This window comes from Eufriesea mexicana, unplaced genomic scaffold, assembly GCF_001483705.2.
Source record: "Eufriesea mexicana isolate 0111107269 unplaced genomic scaffold, ASM148370v2 scaffold654, whole genome shotgun sequence".
Classification (NCBI taxonomy): domain Eukaryota; kingdom Metazoa; phylum Arthropoda; class Insecta; order Hymenoptera; family Apidae; genus Eufriesea; species Eufriesea mexicana.
In genome coordinates, this window is record NW_016908877.1 from 663,585 (window position 1) to 684,820 (window position 21,236).

The 21,236-nt window shown below is 50.6% G+C and overlaps 1 protein-coding gene across 1 annotated transcript in view; it reads left to right on the forward strand.

Annotated features, from left to right (window-relative positions):
• Window positions 1-13,144: 13,144 nt before the first annotated feature.
• Sema1a (semaphorin 1a) overlaps window positions 13,145-21,236 on the forward strand; it is a 19,913-nt gene continuing 11,821 nt past the window's right edge. The window contains 2 exon segments of the mRNA XM_017898554.1: window positions 13,145-13,228; window positions 15,009-15,424. Coding sequence (XP_017754043.1) covers window positions 15,091-15,424 — 334 coding nt within the window. The 5' untranslated portion in view covers window positions 13,145-13,228; window positions 15,009-15,090.

Below are 21,236 nucleotides of genomic sequence, written 5' to 3' on the forward strand. Positions count from 1 at the left end.
CGGCTGGGGCGCCGCGAAATCGCGTGTAAACGTTCAACGATCTCGAGGCTCGACTGCGCGAGGAAAGGTCGTTCCTGGAGTACGGTAACCTTCGCGATATAACGAGGTCGTAAATTAAAGCCTCGAGTAGCGGCAATGATTCGTCATTAATGCAACGGCATCCGCAACGAGCTGCGCGCACCACGCATGCACCGAATCGAGATTAGAAATCGATAACGCCTACCTACTTATGTAAATAGTCCGTCACCCCGCGGACTTGACACCGGTTCTCCATGCACCGCGTGTGCTTTAACGGGGGATGAAATCCGCTTCGAAACATCCTCCCCGTGATTCCGACAGGGGGCTGGGAACGAAGTCGGGAGCAGCCGAGTTTTCGCGAACGATACGATTTTCCCGGCTATCGAAAATAAGGCGAGGAAATGGAATTACGATGGAGCAAACTCCCGCTCGAGACGTTAAAACTTTCCGGGATGTATTACCCTCGTGAAGGTGACGCGTCTGGAGGTCCGAGAACGGCGACCATGGCGACGGCGGGGGGCGAAATTACAAAGTAGCCGATATGAAAAGGCGCGTGGCCGTGAAGGGTGGTCGCGGGGATCGATTTAGACCCGTTGGCCGACAAAACGGTGGACAGGTAAGCTGCCGTGACAGCCGTCATCGCGGTTGCGTGCTTTCGTCTGTCATCAAAGTATCGGCTCCTTTGTAAACCGCACGGTGTCGCTGCCCTCTAGCTTGCTTCTCGCCATGCCTGCCACTTGTTGATGCGAACAATTGCCAGCAAACGATTAGGTATGCTTCCTGTCGAACGCACACGCAATCGTACCGACGACACCTTCCTCCGATACCGTTTACCTACCTTCGTTCCGTCGCGCCGTCCGAACGTGACGACCTCCGCTCATTGCTCCCCGAATCTCTGCGTGATACCGATCGAATACCGATTCGAGGAATAAAAATCGGCAGACGGAATGTCACGCGCAGCGGAATATCGCGGCTGCATATTTCTTTCGCGCGCGCGAATCGCTCTTGTCCCGAACGAATCGGCCGTTTCCCTGTGGTCGGATGCCCGGCATATCCGGAATTCTTTCCGCGACCGGTCACTGCGCGGGTCGAGGAGATGGAAATTGGAGGGTCCGGCCGGGAAAGCTGGCAAATACTCGCGGCTAGCTAGGGACGAGGTTTTCGGTGGAAGAAGTCGTCCGGTCATCCCGAAACGCCCGAAGGAGTCGCTCTCGCGGATAAAGCCCCGCGAGGCTGTGCGGAGCTGAACGAGAACGCGGCGAGACAATAGGGGTGCGCCTGGCAAACATCCTTTGCGGATCGGGCTTGTTCGCCGGGGAGAAAAGCCCCGAGTCTCTCGCGGAGACGGATGAAGAGTGATATACGAGTCGCGGTAGACGATGCAGTGCGTCGGCTCCGGTCGCGGGTTCGTCGGATGACGCGATAACTTTGGCGCATCCTCGAGACGATCGTATATCCAGGGGCTCGTTACCGTAAATAGATTATGCTCGCTGGCTGACCGTGGCGGAGGAGCAGGAAGCAAAAGGACGACTCGGAACGGAAGCAGTTTAAAGTCGATGGACCTCTCGACGAGTATGCTAGGCGTGTCGTTGCGAGCGGATCGCCCCGCTGGATTAATTAAAGGAAGCTAGCCTGCCTGGGCTCCGAAGGACGCGACGTTGAATGACAGATGACGATCGATACGCCGATGGAGACCTGTCCTCCTGTTCGTTATCGGAGGCAAAGTTTGCTCACACGCGCGGGAATTCGAAGATTCGCGTCGCCCTGCGTTTCGTCGATTAACCCTTGATCGATCGCCTCGTCGAGGACCGTTACTCTCGCAGCCTCGGTTGTTTGCTCGATTCTCCGATGCTTCGACACTCGAGTAATCGCATCGCGGCGCGGCGAGCTCCGCTCGGTAACAAAGTGATCCATAAATAGCGCGAGACCGGGAACACGGGAAAAGTCATAGCTAGAGAGGAACGCGGTTTCGGTGTCGATCGAACTTCTAACCGAAAACAATTTTTAAGCGTTGCAATGCAAAACCAACTTCGGTTACGTGACGGTTACGAAAAGCGAGCAACTCGAGTCGGCAGCGTTTAAAGGGTCGCTTCCATTTCGAGTACTTTTTTAAATAATTGATGCAATGAACCGAAATTGATCCGACGTAAGAATAGACGCGCGACAACTGGAAATAGAACCAGCGTGAAGTCGATAACTCGTCAATTACTGGAACCGTAACGAGACTGGATGTCTTATTATATCGGTATCTAACCAGATTCTGATCGGAACGGGTTTCGAGTCCTGGTTATTGCGTCTCATCGATAATATCTTCGGGAGCAAAGGCTGGTGCAGATTCAAAGGTGAGGAAACGCGCACGAGGCTTCGCGTACTCGGCGAGACAGCAATTTTAATCGAGAATAAAGAAAATAAGAGATGCGATGCAATTTATAGAGATACGCCTCTGGTCCGATGTCTAGGAAAAATTTTCGAGCTTTTACGTCCGTGTACAGCGAAGGATGACGTGGAACTGACCGCCGAGGAAGAGGAAAGAACAAACGCTTGGTCCGCTAAAAATTTCGAACGGATGGCAAATATCTCGTACCTAGCGAGCGCGTAGCTCTTCACCCGGTACTGCTTTCCAAAGAGAAATCTTTCGTCTCGCCACGCGATCGCGTCTATGCTTCGAGACCCTGACCCTTAAGGGTCTTGCAACGATCGCCCTACTGACGCACGATAGCTACGTCTACCTCGAAGCGATATTAAGGGACGGAACCTGGAAAGGAAATTCGATTCGTGCCAAATTTGAATATTCCACTCTGGTATCTTGTAAAGCGAGGGGGCGAAAAGGCGAATGAGACCGGTGCGAAAATCATAGGTAAATTCGTAGGTGAATTCATAGAGCGGCGTGATACGATTGATCGATCGCATCGGAAACGCTCGTCCGTGGACGTTAAGACTGGGAAACACAGGCAAACACCGACAAACACAGACAAACACCGGCTAGTAATCCAATTAATTTCGCAGAGGCGATCGCGATTTCGCGCGGCGACGGCAGCCTGCACGTAAGAGCGGGTTACATGGAGTTGCGTCGCGTAATTAGTTTCATTAACGGCGTGCACGCCGATGGTACGACCACTTTGGCAAATATCCACGTTATGACCTGTCGCTGCTCGTGTCGAAGGGGCCGAGACCTCGCCACCTGTCGCCCGCTCGGTGTTTACGCGGAAAATTTCTCCGATTCGCAGGCTGCGGCAATCACCGATCACCGGAAGATTTATTTACCCACGCCCGTAACTCGGCCGTTTAGTCAAACGCGAATTCCAGCCGAAAGTTCGATAACGACCGGAAATTTCTACACGCTCGCTATAAATTTATTATTACCAGCGCGAAGCACCGTAAGAATACGCCACCCTTCTCCCCGCTCGCCGGCCGCATATATATCTGCCCTTAACGCGGCAACTGATAGCGAAAATGGGGTCGGCTCGGTTGAAAATACGCCCCTGCCTGCCTTCTCTTTCCCGCTTTCTTCTCCATCTCGGAAAAATCGAGTCGCGTACCGGGTATTTTAGTAAAGTTCGATAACAACCAGAATGTTCCGCGCGTTCGCCATAAATTCATTATCGTCGCCGGAGCGGAGGCAACGCTGCGGCAACGCGGAACGGAACACGGCACAGACTCGTTTCCCGTTTTCACCGCGGCGCGCGACCCCTCTGCCCCGTAACGACCGAGAAAATTGAAATAAAGCCGCTCGACCCGAAAAAATCTACGTTTTTCGGTACACGGATGAAATTAAGCACGCGTCCGAGCCGTACTCGCGTTTCGTCATTGCGTCGCGATCTCGCGCCGTTGTCATCGATTCGGTCATCGATCAGTTCCCTCCATTCGCTCCTCTTGGAAAAATTACACCGCGTCGAAAATGATTATCACGGAATTATTATCACCCACGTTCCGAGTTACTCGTTTAAGACGCGAAGCGTTCAGCGCGCCGAGCGAGTCATCGATCGCGTATCGACGCCCAGGATCGTAATTACGAATTTTTGTCGCCCCGCGAATCCGCGAAATTAAGGACACGGTCGGGAGCAGGGGCAGCGGTGACGAGGGTCGAAGACGCGAAACGAGATTCGCAGTTGGATCCGCGTTTGCCGGTAATTAACCATCGGGGCCGAATTCGCGACCGCGCGCCCATTCCGGCTCGAATGATTAATCCCGCATTTGCGTTAGCCCGCACGCTGTGCGCGGCGCGATGCAGTTTCGCGGACGATTCGCGACTGCGGCCCACCGATTATCGCGAGTCGCGGTCAGAGTCGATGCTCTCGGGCCAAGCCCGCTCGGAGCGGGCGAAAACTCGTCCCGTCGCCTCATCCATCCGTGCGTACCCCTGATCCGCGAGCAGAGTTTCTTCGCGACGGTGGATTCCGAGGGCAGCGGAGTGCAATGCGATGTAACGCGAACGTATCGACGCGAGGAATCCACTTAGCCTCTCGACTGGAGGATCGAATCGAGGCACGATTCAGGCTTCGGCCTGATTCCGCGTCGGGCGATAGCGCGCAGCCCTGGCTGCATTCTCCTCGACGCTTCCGCCGCGTCAACCAACCCACGGATCCCGCGCTCATCCTTGACTTATCGCTTAGATAAGGACGTCCCTTGCTTTCGTACCAGCGACGCCCGGGACGCGCATATCTATCTATATATATATGGATAGATAGATGTATCTGGGAACTGGGTCGAGCCGAGTTTCCACCGCGCTATAAGAGCAAACTCGCCGCGCTTTTCTCCGATATCCCCGCTTCTTTATTTCGCTTTTCTTCGCCCCGCTAATTGAAGATCGCCCGTTTCTGGCAACTTTCGAAACTTCCACCAGAGTTCGATCCCCCCCGCCCGTTCTATCAGAAATCCCACGCCTGGATTCTTGTATCGGGGCTATTTCTCGGCAAGGTAACTCGCCGGATCATCCGCGACAGCCAGCTAACGATGTTTTCCTCTCGCCAACGGACCGGACACGCCTCGCCTTTTGTTTCATCCACTCCTCCGTCTTTTCTCCACGGATTCATCCACCCTCCCCCCTTTGCCCCTAGATACTTGCCGTCGATCTACTTTCCCCCGTTCGCGATTTTAAGTTATTCCGCGAATCCTTGCCCGCAAAGATTCGCGGATATCGGAATCGAACTTGGACCGTTCCCCGTTCGCCATTCATCGCACGCGGCTGTAGAACGCGTTGCCTGGAATTGCGACGTAGGAATCGGTATAAGTATTCCTCGTATATATCTTGTTTCAAGGGGACTATTGAGAGCCGACCTCGTTTCGCTGTATCGCGTGCATAGCATCTCGCGACGGCTTCGAAATTCGCCGAGATATTTCCACGAGGGAAGGTCCTGGAACGCGCTCCAACTTTCGATACGAACGTGAAAGGAAATGGGGCTACTCTTCCCAAGGAAGCACGGATTCCTGCCTACAACGACGCCATATTTTTTTATCCCCATCTCGCAGGCTATTAACGCGTCCTACTCGCTCGTATGCGGGTCAGCGTTCTTCCGGTTCGGCTCCTTTTGACTCCGGAAGCTTATTCTCGCAAACGCGTTTTGCTCCGAGCGCTATGTGTGTCGTTCGCGATAAAATTCTACGAGTTTTCGGAATTTATGGAAATACGATTGTTAGCTAAGAACGTCTTAGCTTGCGATGAAGATTGATCATGTAGGGGACTATGGAGTCCTTCGCCAAGTTCGTCGAACGTCGGCTGATCGGTCGCAGGTATCCTCGTGTGGCGATGATGCTAGAAGGGACGAAAGGAAAAGGAAGGGATGCGTTTCGTCCTGGACCTGCTAGTGGACTTAGGCTACCTAAGGGGATACTTACTCTGCGTTGCAGGAAAGAAGATTCCACTTGCACTGGCTTATACTTTTGTTAGTAATACCCACTCTTCTGTGACACTGCCAAAACTACTGTCTCCAAGTTCGATAACGCGATACGTTAACACAGGCGTAAGTATCCGCGAAAGAAATGTTATCTCAGAGCTAACTTGCAATGAATTGGAAGCACTACTACGCTTTGGGACGAGTCCACGCTCTGGCTTTGTCTCGTTGCTTCGTTCGCTTTCTTCGTCACATGGTGTTCTATGATCGGGCTAATAGGAAGGGATCAGTTCTACCAATAAGGGAAGCGTTTTACTCCGCTTCTGCCATGATGTTAGAATGCTTGGGCTGTTGGGGATTCGGTCCTACAAGTTTCTCAGTTGACTTCTTTCATCTAGGTATCATAGGTATTGTTGAGAGTTAACTGAAACAATCGGCTACATTTAAATATATCCTGAAGGGAGTGGGGGTTTGCTAGGCATAGGGAACCGCGTGTCTCCTGAACCCTCGCTTGTTTTTCAAGTCGTCTTCGTCGTCGTCGTTGCAGTCTTGGTTTCACATCTGATCTGTACGTTTGTAAAATAAAAAGCGTGTTCGTCCAATTTCAAGAGTGCTTATATTTCGCCACGTGCCAACAGCTATTTAAGGCAAGTCGCGGATTCACCACGGGTGAAAGAGGGTGCGAGAAAGTCCTCGAACCTTCTTGATTGAAGTTGGGATCCATCTAGTGGCAAGGATGAGAAAATAGCCGCTACAATTTCGTGGTTTATTTCGATCCTGCAGCGAGTATATACAAACGAAACTCGGCCTGCTTAGAAAATAATTAAACTTTCGCGTAGAAGTAGCTCGAGTTATGAAATCGAATTCGAGAGTTCGAGATCGAAGGCCATTCTCTGGATGATAACGCGGACATGTACGCGGAGATGTCTGCTAACGATCGCAACAGCCATCGAAGCATGCCCCGGACGGACAATCCCGTTTTCTCGCGGCGTGTCTGCCGCCGAGCTGACGAGCATACGTTCCTAAAATGTGCAGCGACGCGATAAATGCCACGGTCAAACCCGTGAGCCGAAGTTCCGCCATTTTACGGTACGCTACGTTTTTGGGTACTCCCTGGCGACCGTGGCGCTGCCAGTCTTCGCGTTTCTTCGGCATATCAACGCGTCCGCCTCCGTTTCCAGCGATCACCGGAAATCGAGTTACCCTCCTTCGAACGCCTTCGTTAACGCTTTCCACGCGAAAATTCCAATTACTCTCTCGAACGGAATATTTTTCCGAAGGTATTTACCACCGACCGATCAATTATTCCGCGTATAAGCAGGTTACCGTATTAACCTTTCGCTCGCGACACGTTCAACGGGATATTTTTATTTTTTCCTCGGAGAAGCGTAGTCTACCCGAGGTATACAAATTGTCGAATGCAGGCAGGGCGGTTTAATGGCTGGCGTATAGATAAGGGTATAAATAAGGGAACTGGTGAAAGGAGAGGAAGGATATTTCCTCCGAAACAAAGGAGGCTTTGAAACGAGTCGACGAAGACGTAAGACGCCTCTTTCAGGGTAGGTTTGTACGACGAGACTGCGATATCGGAAGGGTACGAAAGCAAGGTTCGATAGGGGAGCGAGTAGAGTCCAGTCGATTCGCAAACGGAACGCTCCGATTGGTGTCCCTCGTTAGCGATGTAAACTCGCCGGGGCCGGAAAGGGGAAAATAAAAGGTAAATACGGGACAAGGACATTCGGGGGACACCTTTTGCACCGACTTAACGGCATTGTGGCAGAATCGGAGCGACCAGGACCGTGGAGATCCTGCGCTCCACCCTTCCTTCTTTCCCTGCCAACGGAATTACGTGCTCGACAGCCCCGGATACGCCGTTTCCCTCGACGTATCTCTCGTGCATCGACCAACGCGACGCTCGTAAAGCGGCGACTGTTTGAAATTCCTTCTTTTCAACCGATTCGGTTAATCCGCGCCGTTTCGGGCCGCGGTTCAAAAGCACGGAAATAATTCCTTCGGCCCTCCGGTAGCTGGCCGATTGCTTACCCGGATAACTGACCTTCCGAACGCTTTTCACGGCCAGCTTGCGCTCTCGACGCTCGTTTAATCACGGAACAATTTCCTCGCGGTGAAATCGTTTTCGTTCGAAGCGAAGAACCCCGTTCGCGGGAAAATTGCTCCTCTCTCGCCATATTTGAATCTTCCCTCTCCTCCTCCTGCGCGTCTCCTCTGTCGCCTCCGCGACTCGCGTTTCCACCCCCCGGGCTTTCTTTCCCGCGGGGATTGCCTCGGCCAAGGAAACACGTGTCGCGTCCGAAACGAAATTGAAGTGCAGCCAACGGCTAACGCGACGCCCCAGCCGCGTTTTCCTCGCCGCACCGAGATGCCGAGGGACGCTCGCATGACTGCGCGAAAACACTGCGCCGTTCCACGCTAAGGTAATTTTTCAGAAATCTCTTCGACCCACTCTCTCTTTCTCTCCCGCCGTCTCTGTCTCTCGCTGCCCGAGTCTCTCCCTCTGTCTCTTCCGCTCAGGTTTCCTCAAAGAAAATTGAGATTCACGTGGAAACGCGTGCACGCGGAAGACCACCCGCGGCTAATTTAATTAAAAGTTAAATTACGAGGGACAGCGCGGCGCTCTCTCTCTCTCTCTCGCCCTGCTAATAAAGTAAGTTGGCCTTTGGATAGAGACATTCGCCAGCTTTTTCACCCGACTATATTCGTTCGAACAATTTATCTCGCAAACGCGCTGCAACTTCTATCGGGGACAGCCGAGCGGGCGTCCGATGTCGGCAAATAACCGGAAGAACACGCCGCGTAGTCCAAGTCCGAACGCGAGTAAATACGTCCCGGTGATTACCAGAGTGGCCCGAGCGTCGCGCTACGAATATATCACGAGGGAAAAACAAGCGGGGAAATTGCGAACGCGGTTCGCGAAACGCTCGCGCGTCCGGCGCTTGGCAGAAAGTTGCGAGGCGGACGCGTTAAAAGGAGGAAAATCGAATTTAACGCGTGATCGATGGAGAGAAGGAAAAGTTTGCCGGAACGACCGTGGAGCGGAATTCCTTTACGCTTGGCCACGGTGTGTGCTAGTGGATGGACTCTTTGGCAGCCATTAAGGACGAAACGCTGACTCTCCCGTGGCGATAAAGAAGCTCGCTTAACGACCCGGATCCAAAGGATCCATCAAGTCGAAAGCGATGTCGTCCAATCGGAGCATCTTGGTCCGGTTATGACCGAAACTGCCAGTCGAACGGTTTTTTCTCGCGCAGTTTTCGGCGCGATAAAAGCAGCTGGAAAGAAGACTCGGTTGATGGTCTCGTTCATTAGTCATGGTTTAACCGCAGGTCGAAGACCGCGGCGGTTGCACCTGTGTGCGTGCGTGGAAACAGCCGGAAGGAGCGGGAGAGGGAGCGAGGCAGCTGCAGGGGGGCCGTTAAAAAATAATGGCCTAGGGTCGTTGCTGGCAGTGCCGTCACCCTGGCACGTGCGAAACTTTAATGACTTTCGCTCGACATAACGCCACTCCGGTCCCTCGCCCGTTTTCCTTAACCCTCCGTGTGTAAACCGGGCCTCGCGTGGGTCCACTCGTGTGGCGAACCGTCACCGGAGATAATCCACTTCTCCGCTGCGGGCACGCTCGATGCCAAATCCCCTGTACCCTTGTAACACCGCAGACGATCGGATCGGCAGATAGCGAGCGGCCTCCTTTCTTTATTAATTCACCAAGCGTCCCTCTCTTATCTCCCGGCCGCTGTTACGCCCTCTACTCGTAAACCACGCACGGTTACGTTTCCTCGCCTTTGCGAAAATACGAACTCGCGAGGAAGGATCGGAACCACCGACGAGTTGTATCCACCGCGCGAATTTCCCGCAATGTTCGCGTGGTCGGGGTAATCCAGGGGTCCGTGGATCAGGGGAAAAGTTGCGTCGAATTTGCGAGTCCTCGCGCAGCCGGGAACGATAGCGAGGTACTCTGGGGTATTAGCCCGCACCGGTGAGAAAAATACCCGAGGTAGAGAGGAACGGTAATACGCGTCAAAGCAGAGTTATCGCGGCGCGTTTGTTGAAGGAGCGCGACCGCGAAGGATTTACCAGGAGGTAGCGAAATGACGGACGTGGCAGCGCGCGAGTGGCTCGTGCATTTAATTGCCATTCCCCGACTGTTCCGTCTTTCCGTGCTAATCGCGCAGAGCCGACGTTCGTCCCCCGTTCGTCCGCGTGCATCTTTCACCCCCCCTGGTCCGAACGCGTTCCTGGATGGCCCCTGCTGGCCTGGCCCGGCCCGTGCCCTGCCCTGGCCTGACTTAGTCTCGCCTGGTCTGGTCTGGTCTGGTCTGGTCTGGTCTAGTCTGGTCTGGTCGAGCGATGGCGGAGAACGATCTCGCAAACTTCGATCGACCAAGTTTGACGGAGCTTAGCCTCGCCTGGTCTGGTCTGGTCTGGTCGAGCGATGGCGGAGAACGATCTCGCAAACTTCGATCGACCAAGTTTGACGGCCGAGCCGTAACTTTGGACGCGTTCGATATTACCGAATACGCGGCTCCGGCCTTTCACGGCACGCCACACCATGCCACACCATGCCACGCTATGCCTCCGCCTCGGGAAACTTATATACGTGATTTGTGGCCTCGCCTACCAGCCCTGCTGGACCAGATAAATTCGCTCGGGTCAATTTTTTAGCGGGCCGCGAACAATCGTACACACCGTTCCGCTCGGCGATCCGGCGCGCGTTCTTTCGAGATACCGTGAAATATCGGCCGTCGAGTCGAGTTTCCGCCACGAAACGGATATTTAATTTGCAACGGTACCCCGTGCGTCTACGTGGCTCTCCACCCACGACCCGCGACCTTTCATCGTGATCGATACGCGGCATTTCCTGCTCGTTAGCCGACCTCGCGGTCCGATCGGCGTTTCGGTGCAAACTTTTCCGACCTCTCGTTACTGCTCGACAGCGGGATGAAAATGCGCGGACTTGCGGCTGGGTTGCGCGTGGCGCAATTAACGCGAGAGATTGGAGTGGCCGAAATGAAAGTGGACAGGAAGAGAGCGTCGACCCAGCGACCCGCGAAACGCGCTTAAGCGCTTTGCCACGCGCTTAGAAACTCCGCGATGTCACCGGAACTCGAAAAGTCAGCCGTCGAAAAGCGCGATCGCCATTGTCGTCACGGTCGGCACACGAAATCGCGTGTGCGGATCAGGAGCGCACGATGGTGGTACCAGGACACGGCGCGCGAAAGCCGATATCGTCTCGGTTTTCCCCGCGGGTGTCCCGTTTGATCCCGAGACGAGCGGAATTATCGCCTCGTTCCTCTCTGTCCTCCGGTGCCTTTAAAGACGCCGGGAGACGAGGAATGGGGAAATTTGGTAGAAAATTTCGCTCGATTCGCGGTTCGCGATCGGCGAATTAGGGTTGGAAATTAGAACGAACGGGGAGAAAGGAAATCTTGTCGTTCTCGCGATGGTCGGCGCGCGAGATTGCAATCGAGCGGGTAATTTTGGAAAGCGATAACCAAGCGAATCCGGAGCCGATGGGAGTTACAAGCTGCCCCGTTTAATTTCAAAGCCAATCAGCGAAAGAGACCGCGCGTCCCCCTACCCTTATCCTTGCGTCCGTCTACGCGGCGATCGCGGATTATCATCCCCGTGCAATCTCGCGGCGCTCGGTTCGCGATCGAACCCTCGACGCTGCAACGAGGATCGTGCTCGAACTGGAACACACACGGTCGAAGGAACGGGAAACGATGACTCGTTAATTATCGATTCGAGCGTGGAGCACGTACGACCACGTTAAAAAGCAGTCAAAAGCAGACGCCGTAAATACGCGGCTGTAACGTTTCCGCGCGGAAAACGTTTAATAAGCGGGCAAAACGTGCCCCTGTGTCCCGGAGCGATCTCGTTCCGATTTTCTATCTAAAATCGTTTCCCTGTCTGCCTCTCTTCCCTCTCCGTCCGACCTCCGATCCTCCCGGGCTTTCCCGTCCGACGAGGACGAATGTAACGCGGGCCAACGTGACGTTAATTCGTTTCCAGTGCAAGACGTATGATCCTCCGATAATGGCCCGCTCCCATTTGCCGGTATTCCGCGGCTATCAGCGACCCAAATTGCATACGCGAGACACGCCGCTCGAATCATCGATATTGACTGGTGTCGGAGGACCGCGTTAATTGCACTTCAGACGTTACCTGCCCCGGGAACCATGGATAATCGCCGCGTGAATTTCCAACCGCGCTGCGTCCGTCACTCTCCGACCCGCCGTGTCCGGTCCCAAAGTCTCTCCCGCTTCTTCCATCCTCCAACCGCCTCCAACGCTCTCTCGTCTGCCTTGGAAACGGGGAAAATTACGAAACGAGCGGCGCGGAAAGTCGATCGGGATTACGTTAATCACGCGAGCGAACGTCTCGCGGTGACGAGGTCGAACGGCTGACACGCAGGGCGCAGCCCCCTGTAATGGCTCCCTTTGCCGTGGCATCCGTTCATTGTTGTCGTCGACGCTGTTACGCGCTTATCGTCGACCTAAATTGCAGCCATCGCGTAGGTCGGAGAACCGGTCAGCGACATTGACTGACGCCGAATAGCGCAGCCGATCCGGCGTCGCGAGGGTTGCGATCGGTATTAGCCACGAAGGATCGCAACGATCTCGCGGCTCGATTCGTTCGTAAGGTTGCCCGAGACTCGGCGGAGGGTAATAATCGTTAGGAGGGATCCGGTGATCGAGACGTTTCGCGATACGAGATAACCGGGCGCCGTTCGATCGGCGAATTGGAAGGGAAATTTCCGAGAAATTTGTCCGGTGGAACGAACTGCCGTCGTTCTCTCCGAGAGAGAGAGAGAGAGAGAGAGAGAGAGAGAGAGAGGATCACCGGGGAGGAGTTGCCGACGGGCGGAAGAACCGATCGATGGTCGGGGAAGGGCGGGAAGGGGGGCGCGGGGTGGCCGTTGAAACTAATAGATAGGTAATTAGCGGATAACGAAGTAGCTTCCTACCGGGTGAAAAAATGGCCGATCGTCGGGTTAGATCCGTTAACGATCGATCGAGGCTTTGTTCTTCGGGAGCGCGCGGTCGAAGGGAACTTATTACGCTTATTAAGCCGACTTGTCAGTTCCTCAATACGGCTTTGGCGGTGGGACGGCAAACGGCTTAGTCGCGTTGATCCTGCGTGCGCCGGTAAAGGAACGACGCTCAGACCTGTCCGACCTGTTAATTAGACGAATAAGATAATTCCCCTTTTCAAACGATAGAAGGAAAACCAACCCGACGTTTCATTGCTTTTCTTTTTCCAGGTGCGGAAGATGTGTTCAGGTTTACGGGGAACGAGACGCACACAGACTACTTTCGGCTGGTACTCCGGGACGGGAACTATCTTCTGGTCGGCGGAAGGTAAATAGAGGATTCATTTGGAGCGAGTGCTTTAATTAAAGGATCGCTTCTTCTTCTTCTCGTTCTTTGCTACCGGTTCGAGGGCCCGCCGCCGCGATCGACGCCCGGGCCCTCTCGATCTCTACGTGTGCCGACTATTTTCCCCGGAAATCTCGTTTCCACCGACTCCTCCTCCAACCCGCGCGCCCTTCGCTCGAGCTTCTTCTTCCTTCCTCGCCTTTTCCGTTCCGACGATGAATTCCGAGAGCCTGCCGCGCGCGGTACGCTGTTCTTCCCTGTTAATGAGATCGTCGAACTTTATTTAGAAACTTCTTTGTACGCTTTATTTTACGATCCTTCGAATCCGAAGCCGCTACGAGCCACCGCTTCCTTACAGCCCGACCGCTTCTTTAAAAAAACTTTCTCCCTGCCTCGACGATCCAGCAGAAGACGCCGGCACGTAATTAAAACGCGATATGCATCGGCCGCCACTGTGCGCCGGATCTGGATCACGGATCTCTCCAAACGCGTCTCCTCCTATGTAGGTCGACCAAGGATTCATCCGATCTCGAGTTCCCCCCGTTATATATCCCGAGACTCGCCAACCACCGCCGCTTTCTCCGACAACGTTCCACGAAATCGCTACGCGTCGAGCCTCCTCCACTCCGCTTCGTTCGCCAGCCATCCGACCCCGATCGATTATCTTTCCTCTCGAAAAGAGGAATCCTCGTCGGGGCTCCGCTCGCTCGTAGACGGAGGACGGCATCGAAATCGGTAGTTGCCGGGTCGCGAGGATAATTGGGTCTCGTTCTCGCTCTCGCGCCAACGAACGCGCATCGATCGTCGTCGCGGTGCTCGTCGTGGTCGGCGTCGTGGATCGCTCGTCGTCGCTCGAATTACGTTAATTGCTCGATCGATTGGACGACTCGTGTCCCCGGGTTCGAGGTTTTTCCCCCAACGTCGGCGTGCCGGTTTTCACGGCGATTGTTTCGGCCAGGGCGAAACGCGAGCCGTGGCATCCGGGACGGTTAAATCGCGCGCGATTGCGAGCTGTCGCGAGACAACGGGGCGAAATTTGCAGCTCGAGACCTCGCGCGGAATATTAATCTCGAGTCGGTCGCCATAAATCTTGGCCCGTTCGTAATAAACGGATCGCGACGGGGTTCGAATCCCGCCGCGGTTCCCGTGGCATCGGTCCTGCCATCGGCTTTCTCTCTTTTCCTCTTTTTCTCTTTTATCCCGCCGATTCCATTTCCTTTTTTTATCCCTTCGATTCGACGCGCCGGCAACGACTGCGTTTCCCCGGGAAACCGGGGAATCCGCGCGCGATAAGCGGACAAAGTAAAGGGACGCGAACGGCTCTCGGTGGCGGGGTGATTAATGCGAGAACCGGGCGTATTCTTCGTGGAAAAAGTTATAGATCGCGTGCGAGAAATAGCTGGGGAAATTCTCCGCCAAGATTCGCTCGTGCACCGACGTGCCACTCTCACGATTCCTCGCGAAACCGGTTCGAAATTCCCCAGCTCTGGCTACCAGCCTGTTCCCTATCCCGTTAAACTCTCCGTGAAATCCTTTGCGCCCGCCGCAACGTACATCTCGCCTCCATTATCGCTGTCTATCTCTTAAAATTTCCCTCTGCGCGGAAACCGGACGAACGCTGCAAGCGGAAGGGAACCGGTCGCGCGATCCCCGAACCCCGGGATTCGATTGGCCAGCGCTAATTCCGCGCCGGACAAAGGCTTGCCCGCTAGCCCCGTGAAAGCGTGTTCAGTCGCGGGAATCTCTCTTTTGCGCGTTTCAGAAATCTCGTGCACAACCTCAGCCTGACCGATTTGACGGAGCAGCAGAGGCTGATTTGGTACTCGACCGACAGTGACGTGAAGATGTGCCTGGTGAAGGGCACGCCCGAGGAGAATTGCCAGAACTACATTCGCATCCTCGTGAAGACGGACCCGAACACGCTGCTGGTATGCGCGACGAACGCGTTCAAGCCGATGTGCCGGCACTACGGGGTCCAGGCGGGCAATTACACGATGCTGACGGAGAAAACGGGCCAGGCCATGTGCCCCTACGACCCCCGGCACAACAGTACTTTCGTTTACGTGGACGGGGAACTCTACACCGGCACGGTCGCCGACTTTGCCGGGATGGACCCGATCATCTACAGGGAGCCGGAGCCCCTGCAGACCGAGCAGTACGACTCCAAGAGCCTAAACGGTGAGTTAGCTTGCCCACCTCCTTCCAGTTTTCCCTCCTGTTACGCGTCATCCGCATGTTTGCTTTTGCTTCCGCGAGATCGGCAAGCGTCATAGAGGGGGTGTGTCGCGAATGGATAGCGAAGTGGATTAAACACACGAGATGAGTCACGCGCGCAAACCGGAAGCGTGCGAAGGCGCGTAATCGTTGTCCCTGAAAGGTTCGAGAAATTAAAAAGCGTTTGAACAGCTCTCCGCTGAGAGGGTATCGAGCAGTTGCGTCGTGGGGGATGTTTTATGGGTAAGGGTGACGAATCGACAACAGAGTGCTCGGACGTGGATTAAGGATTATCGCTTTAGCCTCTTCTGGCACGGAGAATTAGCCACTCGAAGCTTCTCTGTTATAAAAATCAGGCACAATTTCGGTAATAACGCAGAAAAATATCGGAACATCGTGGATGATGAGGAGTTCTTATTTTCTTCGCGAAAGATACGAGAATAGGTTTCACAAAAATTATTTTTTTGGAAAACGATATCAATTTACCAGGTCTCGCCACGTGGAGGTGGCTACGCATCGAGACTCGGACACGTGCCCTAGTGGTGCAGCCTACTGGTGTTGTTTGTGTCAAAGATACCCTAATCCAACTTGGAGCAAAAGAAGTTAAAGCGAAGTTACTGGCATTTTGTTATATCTCGTGTCTTTACAAAGGAGATTTCTGTTCGATATACTAAAACTTTACTGTCGCACGTTAAGATATTCTGCTTCAACCGATTTTAATGTTTTCAAATTCCCATAAAAATAGGGAACACGAGCAAGTGAGAAATCGCGACGCACCCGAACGAATTCGCGATTATTCGAAACACCGACTAGTCTACGCGACGTATCCCGTGTACAAGACAACTTGGGGCCTCGGCACCCTTCCGATCGGGCCTTGCCCACACTGTCACTGCTGACCTCGCCATGGCTTACTCGTTAACCTAAGGCTGCCAACGAATCAGCGAAACGCCCAAGGTGAATCCGAGGATCCTATATGAGGCCTAACAGTCGGAATCATGCGCATGCTTCATGCTCCAGGGCTAAGCAATCTTATGCCATAGCCAGCTGTGCTACGGGGCAGGCAGTCGTATGACGTTATTTCTTGGAATTCTGTCCGCGAACTACCTTCTACCATGTTATGCATTCCTAATACAAACTCGCGAAATTTGAGAGAAATTTTTCGACGATACAGCAAAAGTATTATCCACAAAATAACTCCTCCCACGTTATGTTATCCTAATATAAAACCGCAGAATTTAGCGAAAATTTCTCATCGAGGCTGCAGTAGTAATGTCTACGAGATACCGCCCTTCGCGTTATGTTATCCTGATACAAAATCGAGAAATTGGGGAAAGATTTCTCGCACAGGCTGCAAAACTTTTGACCAGAGAATTCAAGGAAATTATGTCTGTGTTTGAAACGCTGAGAAATCCGAACTACGTGACTTACGCCCACGCAATTTACACAGATGACACGTAGGTACCTGAGGATTAGATTGATACAATCCGCAGTCGATTCGGCCGTCATCGAAAAATGTTGACTTTCGTCACTCATTTTCAGACCGGAATCTTACGATCAAAAATCGGTAAAAATTCTCGCCAGCTCGAAAGCTCGCGAAAAATATATGCAACTGTAGGGCACACTGAAAGCTCTTACATATCCAAAGCTCGCATTCCCAGCTTCACTAGGAAGCTCACAGCAGCATCAAACGTAACTCGCAGCATCGACATACTCAGTCCTATAGATTCTGTGTTTCAAACGCCGTAAAATTCGAACCACGTGGCCTACGCCCACGCAATTTTCACACATGATACGTATGCATCTGAGGATGAGATTGATTCAATCCGCAATCGATTCGGCCGCCATCGAAAAATATCGTAATGCCTCTTTTCGCGGTATGTTATCCCGATACAAAATCCTGTCAGTAGCTTTGCTTTAACTTACGACGTCATTTTTTGAAATTCTGTCTGCGAACTACCTTCTATCTCATTATGTATTCCTAATACGAAATCTCGAAATTTGAAACGAAATTTTTGCCTGGCTGCAAAAGCATTGTCCAAGGAATTCAAGTAAGTTTCTTGGAATTTTATCTGCGGGAGAGATTAATTACTATAACAGTCCGTCACATTCATGTATCCCTCGTGAGTGTCATGTGAAATTAAATTTTCTATCATCTTTAACATACCGCTGCATAAATAATTAGCCTGTAATTACTCTGCTTAAAAAATGATCTCAATATGCCCCTAATGCAACCCGTTGTACCGTTCTAATACCTTCAATGAGATAGACAAAGATAGAAGATGAAGCGTCATTCGATCAGCGCCATCTACGATTTTGGACGCGAAGCTTAAAAAAGTATCAGGCATGCAGAATTCACGAGGAGGTCGTCTGAACCTCGTCACGTGATGGATAATGATAGCTAGCGGTTAGAAAAGGATAGAGACGACGCGGCGGTGAAAAATCGTAAATTATCAAGTTTCTACGATTAATTTATGAACTTTTATAGCTGCATTGTAAAGCTGGAACTTTGGACAGCATTCTCATGTATTTTTCGGTAATAATTTGTGGCTAATTAGCTTGTTATTCATGATTATTTGAAGGCGTTACGTGATTTGATAATTACAACCTGCACGATTGTCAGACAAAATATTTAATTATGAACAAAACTGGAAGTAAATTATGAACAAAAATTATATGGGAATATTGCTAAGGATATTGTTTTCGCGATACGTGAAAATAATACATTAATTAGTTACATAAAAGATAACTATTAATGACAAACTATTAGTATTTTCGGTAACAGTTCGAACACTCCGTGAAATAATTACTAATAATTAATTAATTAACGAGAAATTTATATCTAAAATAATATTATAGAGTTCTTAAAGGGTGCCTCTTTACGACTTAATTATAAAAGTTCACAAATTGTTCACGGAAATCGCATAATTTGATGATTTTCCTTTCAACTTTATCGTATTGGCAGATCATTATTCTCCATCTTTTTCTAAGGGCAGTGCAAATCGTTGATTGGCGCTAAGATAGCCAATAAGAAAGACTTGCGATCAACGCCATCTGTGATTTTGCTTTCTGTAGCTTCGAGTAAAAAATCACAGATGGCGCAAATCGCAATGCTTACTGATTTTAATGCTGCTGTTAGCTTTTTAGTAAAGTTGCGAATGCGAGCTTTAGGTATGTAAGAGCTAACAGTGTGCCCTACAATTGCATATGTTTATCGCGAGCTTCTGAGCTTGCGAGAATTTTTACCGATTTTTGGTCGTAACATTCTGATCTGAGAACAAGTGGGGAAAGCCAACAACATTTTCCGATGACGGCCGAATCGATTGCGGATTGAATCAATCCAATCCTCAGATGCATACGTATCATGTGTGAAAATTGCGTGGGTGTAGGTCACGTGGTTCGAATTTTACAGCGATTCAAACACAGAATATATAGGACTGAGTATATCGGTATAGCGAGTTACTTTTGATGCTGCTGTGAGCTTCCTAATGAAGCTGGAAATGCGAGCTTTAGATATATGAGAGCTTACAGTTTGCCCTACAATTGCATATAATTATTGCGAGCTTTCGAGCTTGCGAGATTTTTTACCGATTTTTGGTCGGAGGATTCCAGTCTGAGAATGAATGGCGAAAGCCAACATTTTTTGATGACGGCCCAATCGATTGCGGATTGAATCAATCTAATCCTCAGGTACATACGTGTCATCTGTGAAAATTGCGTGGACGTAGATCATGTGGTTCGAATTTTACGGCGTTATAAAGACAGACACAATTTCTTTGAAATCTCTGGTCAAAACTTTTGCAGCCTATGCGAAAAATCTTTCCCCAATTTCACGATTTTGTATCAGAGTAACATAACATGAAAGGAGGTCCATCGTCGAGACAATTCCAAGAAATGACGTCATTTCCAAGAATTCTCGGGACAATACTTTTGCGGCCTGGGCGAGAAATTTTCGGTCGATTTCGCGATTTTGTATCAGGATAACATGACATGCTAAGAGGTCGCACGTCGAAACAGTTCCAAGAAATGACGTCATTTCCAAGAATTCACCGGACAATATCTTTGTAGCCTGCTCGTAAAATTTTCGCCCGATTTTATGATTTTCTATCAGGATAACATGACATGATAGGAGGTCTATCGCCGAGACAGTTCCAAGAAATGACATCATTTCCAAGAATTCTCGGACAATACTTTTGCAGCCTTGATGAGAAATTTTCGGCCGATTTCGCGACTTTGTACTAGGATAACATAACATGATAGGAGGTCGCTCGCCGAGACAGTTCCGAGAAATGACGTCATTTCCAAGAATTCCAAGGACAATACTTTTGCCGTTTGTGGTCAATATTTTTGCCGCTACTGGACAATATTTTTGCCGTTACTGGACAATACTTTTACCGCCATTGGACAATACTTTTGCCGCTTCTGGACAATACTTTTGCCGTTTCTGGACAATACTATTGCCGCTTCTGGACAATAATTTTGCCGTTTCTGGACAATAATTTTGCCGTTTCTGGAGAATAACTTTGCCGTCTCGCCATAAAAGTTTCAGCCGATTTCGCGAGTTTGTATTAAGATAACATGACATGCTAGGAGGTCTACCGCCGAGACAGTTCCAAGAAATGACGTCATTTCCAAGAATTCACCGGACAATATCTTTGTAGCCTGCTCGTAAAATTTTCGCCCGATTTTATGATTTTCTATCAGGATAACATGACATGATAGGAGGTCTATCGCCGAGACAGTTCCAAGAAATGACATCATTTCTAAGAATTCTAAGGACAATACTTTTGCAGCCTTGACGAGAAAGTTTCGGCCGATTTTGCGACTTTGTATGAGGATAACATAACATAGTAGGAGGTCGGTCGTCGTGCCAATTCCAAGAAATGACGTCATTTCCAAGAATTCTCGGACAATACTTTTGCAGCCTTGCCGTAAAATTTTTGGCCGATTTCGCGATTTTGTAATAGGATAACATAACATGACAGGAGGTCGCTTGCCGAGACAGTTCCAAGAAATGACGTCATTTCCAGGAATTCCCTGGACAATCGTTTTCCTGCTTTGCAGTAGATTTTTAATATTTTACTTACCTTATACTTACCTTATACTTACCTTACTTACCGTCCGTACATACCTTCCCATACTTGCGTTCCTTTCTTTACTTGCAAGGAGAGTGCAAGTCTTCGGGTCACCGATTTAGTTGAAACCTTGCAGGTTTGTAGACATCGTCGTGCAGTTTAAGGAAATATATCATTAAAGTTTTATTAGTCCGTGAATTACAGATTTATTTTCAATAGGTTTTCGTCGGAGTACTAGATTAACGGTGCTAGTCGAGAATTTATATGCTCGAGGACCGAGGTTCGATTCCGGTTCATAAGCTAGTATTTTTTTTCAATCTATTTTTTATTTTTTATTCATTTTTCGCCTATAAAAACATTGTAAATAAAATGTCTTAATAAAAAAATTTATTTGTAACGCTTTCTTATGCTAGTGTATATTTATTACAAAATAATAGGAATATTATGCAAGAGAAATACTTTTCTATAGCAATCTTATTTACTACAAGCATTACAAATGCTATCGCTCATGTAAGTATTAATTATTAAATTAAACATTGTATAAGAATGTTGCCTATAATTCCAACGTTGCTGCGCAGCTATAAATGTTCATGAATTAATTACAAAAACTTGGCAATTTATTAATTTTCTACTGTCGAATTGATTTCTAGTATCCAGTTCGAATAAAAATTTTACCGCCTGCAATCAGCGCCATCTATGATTTG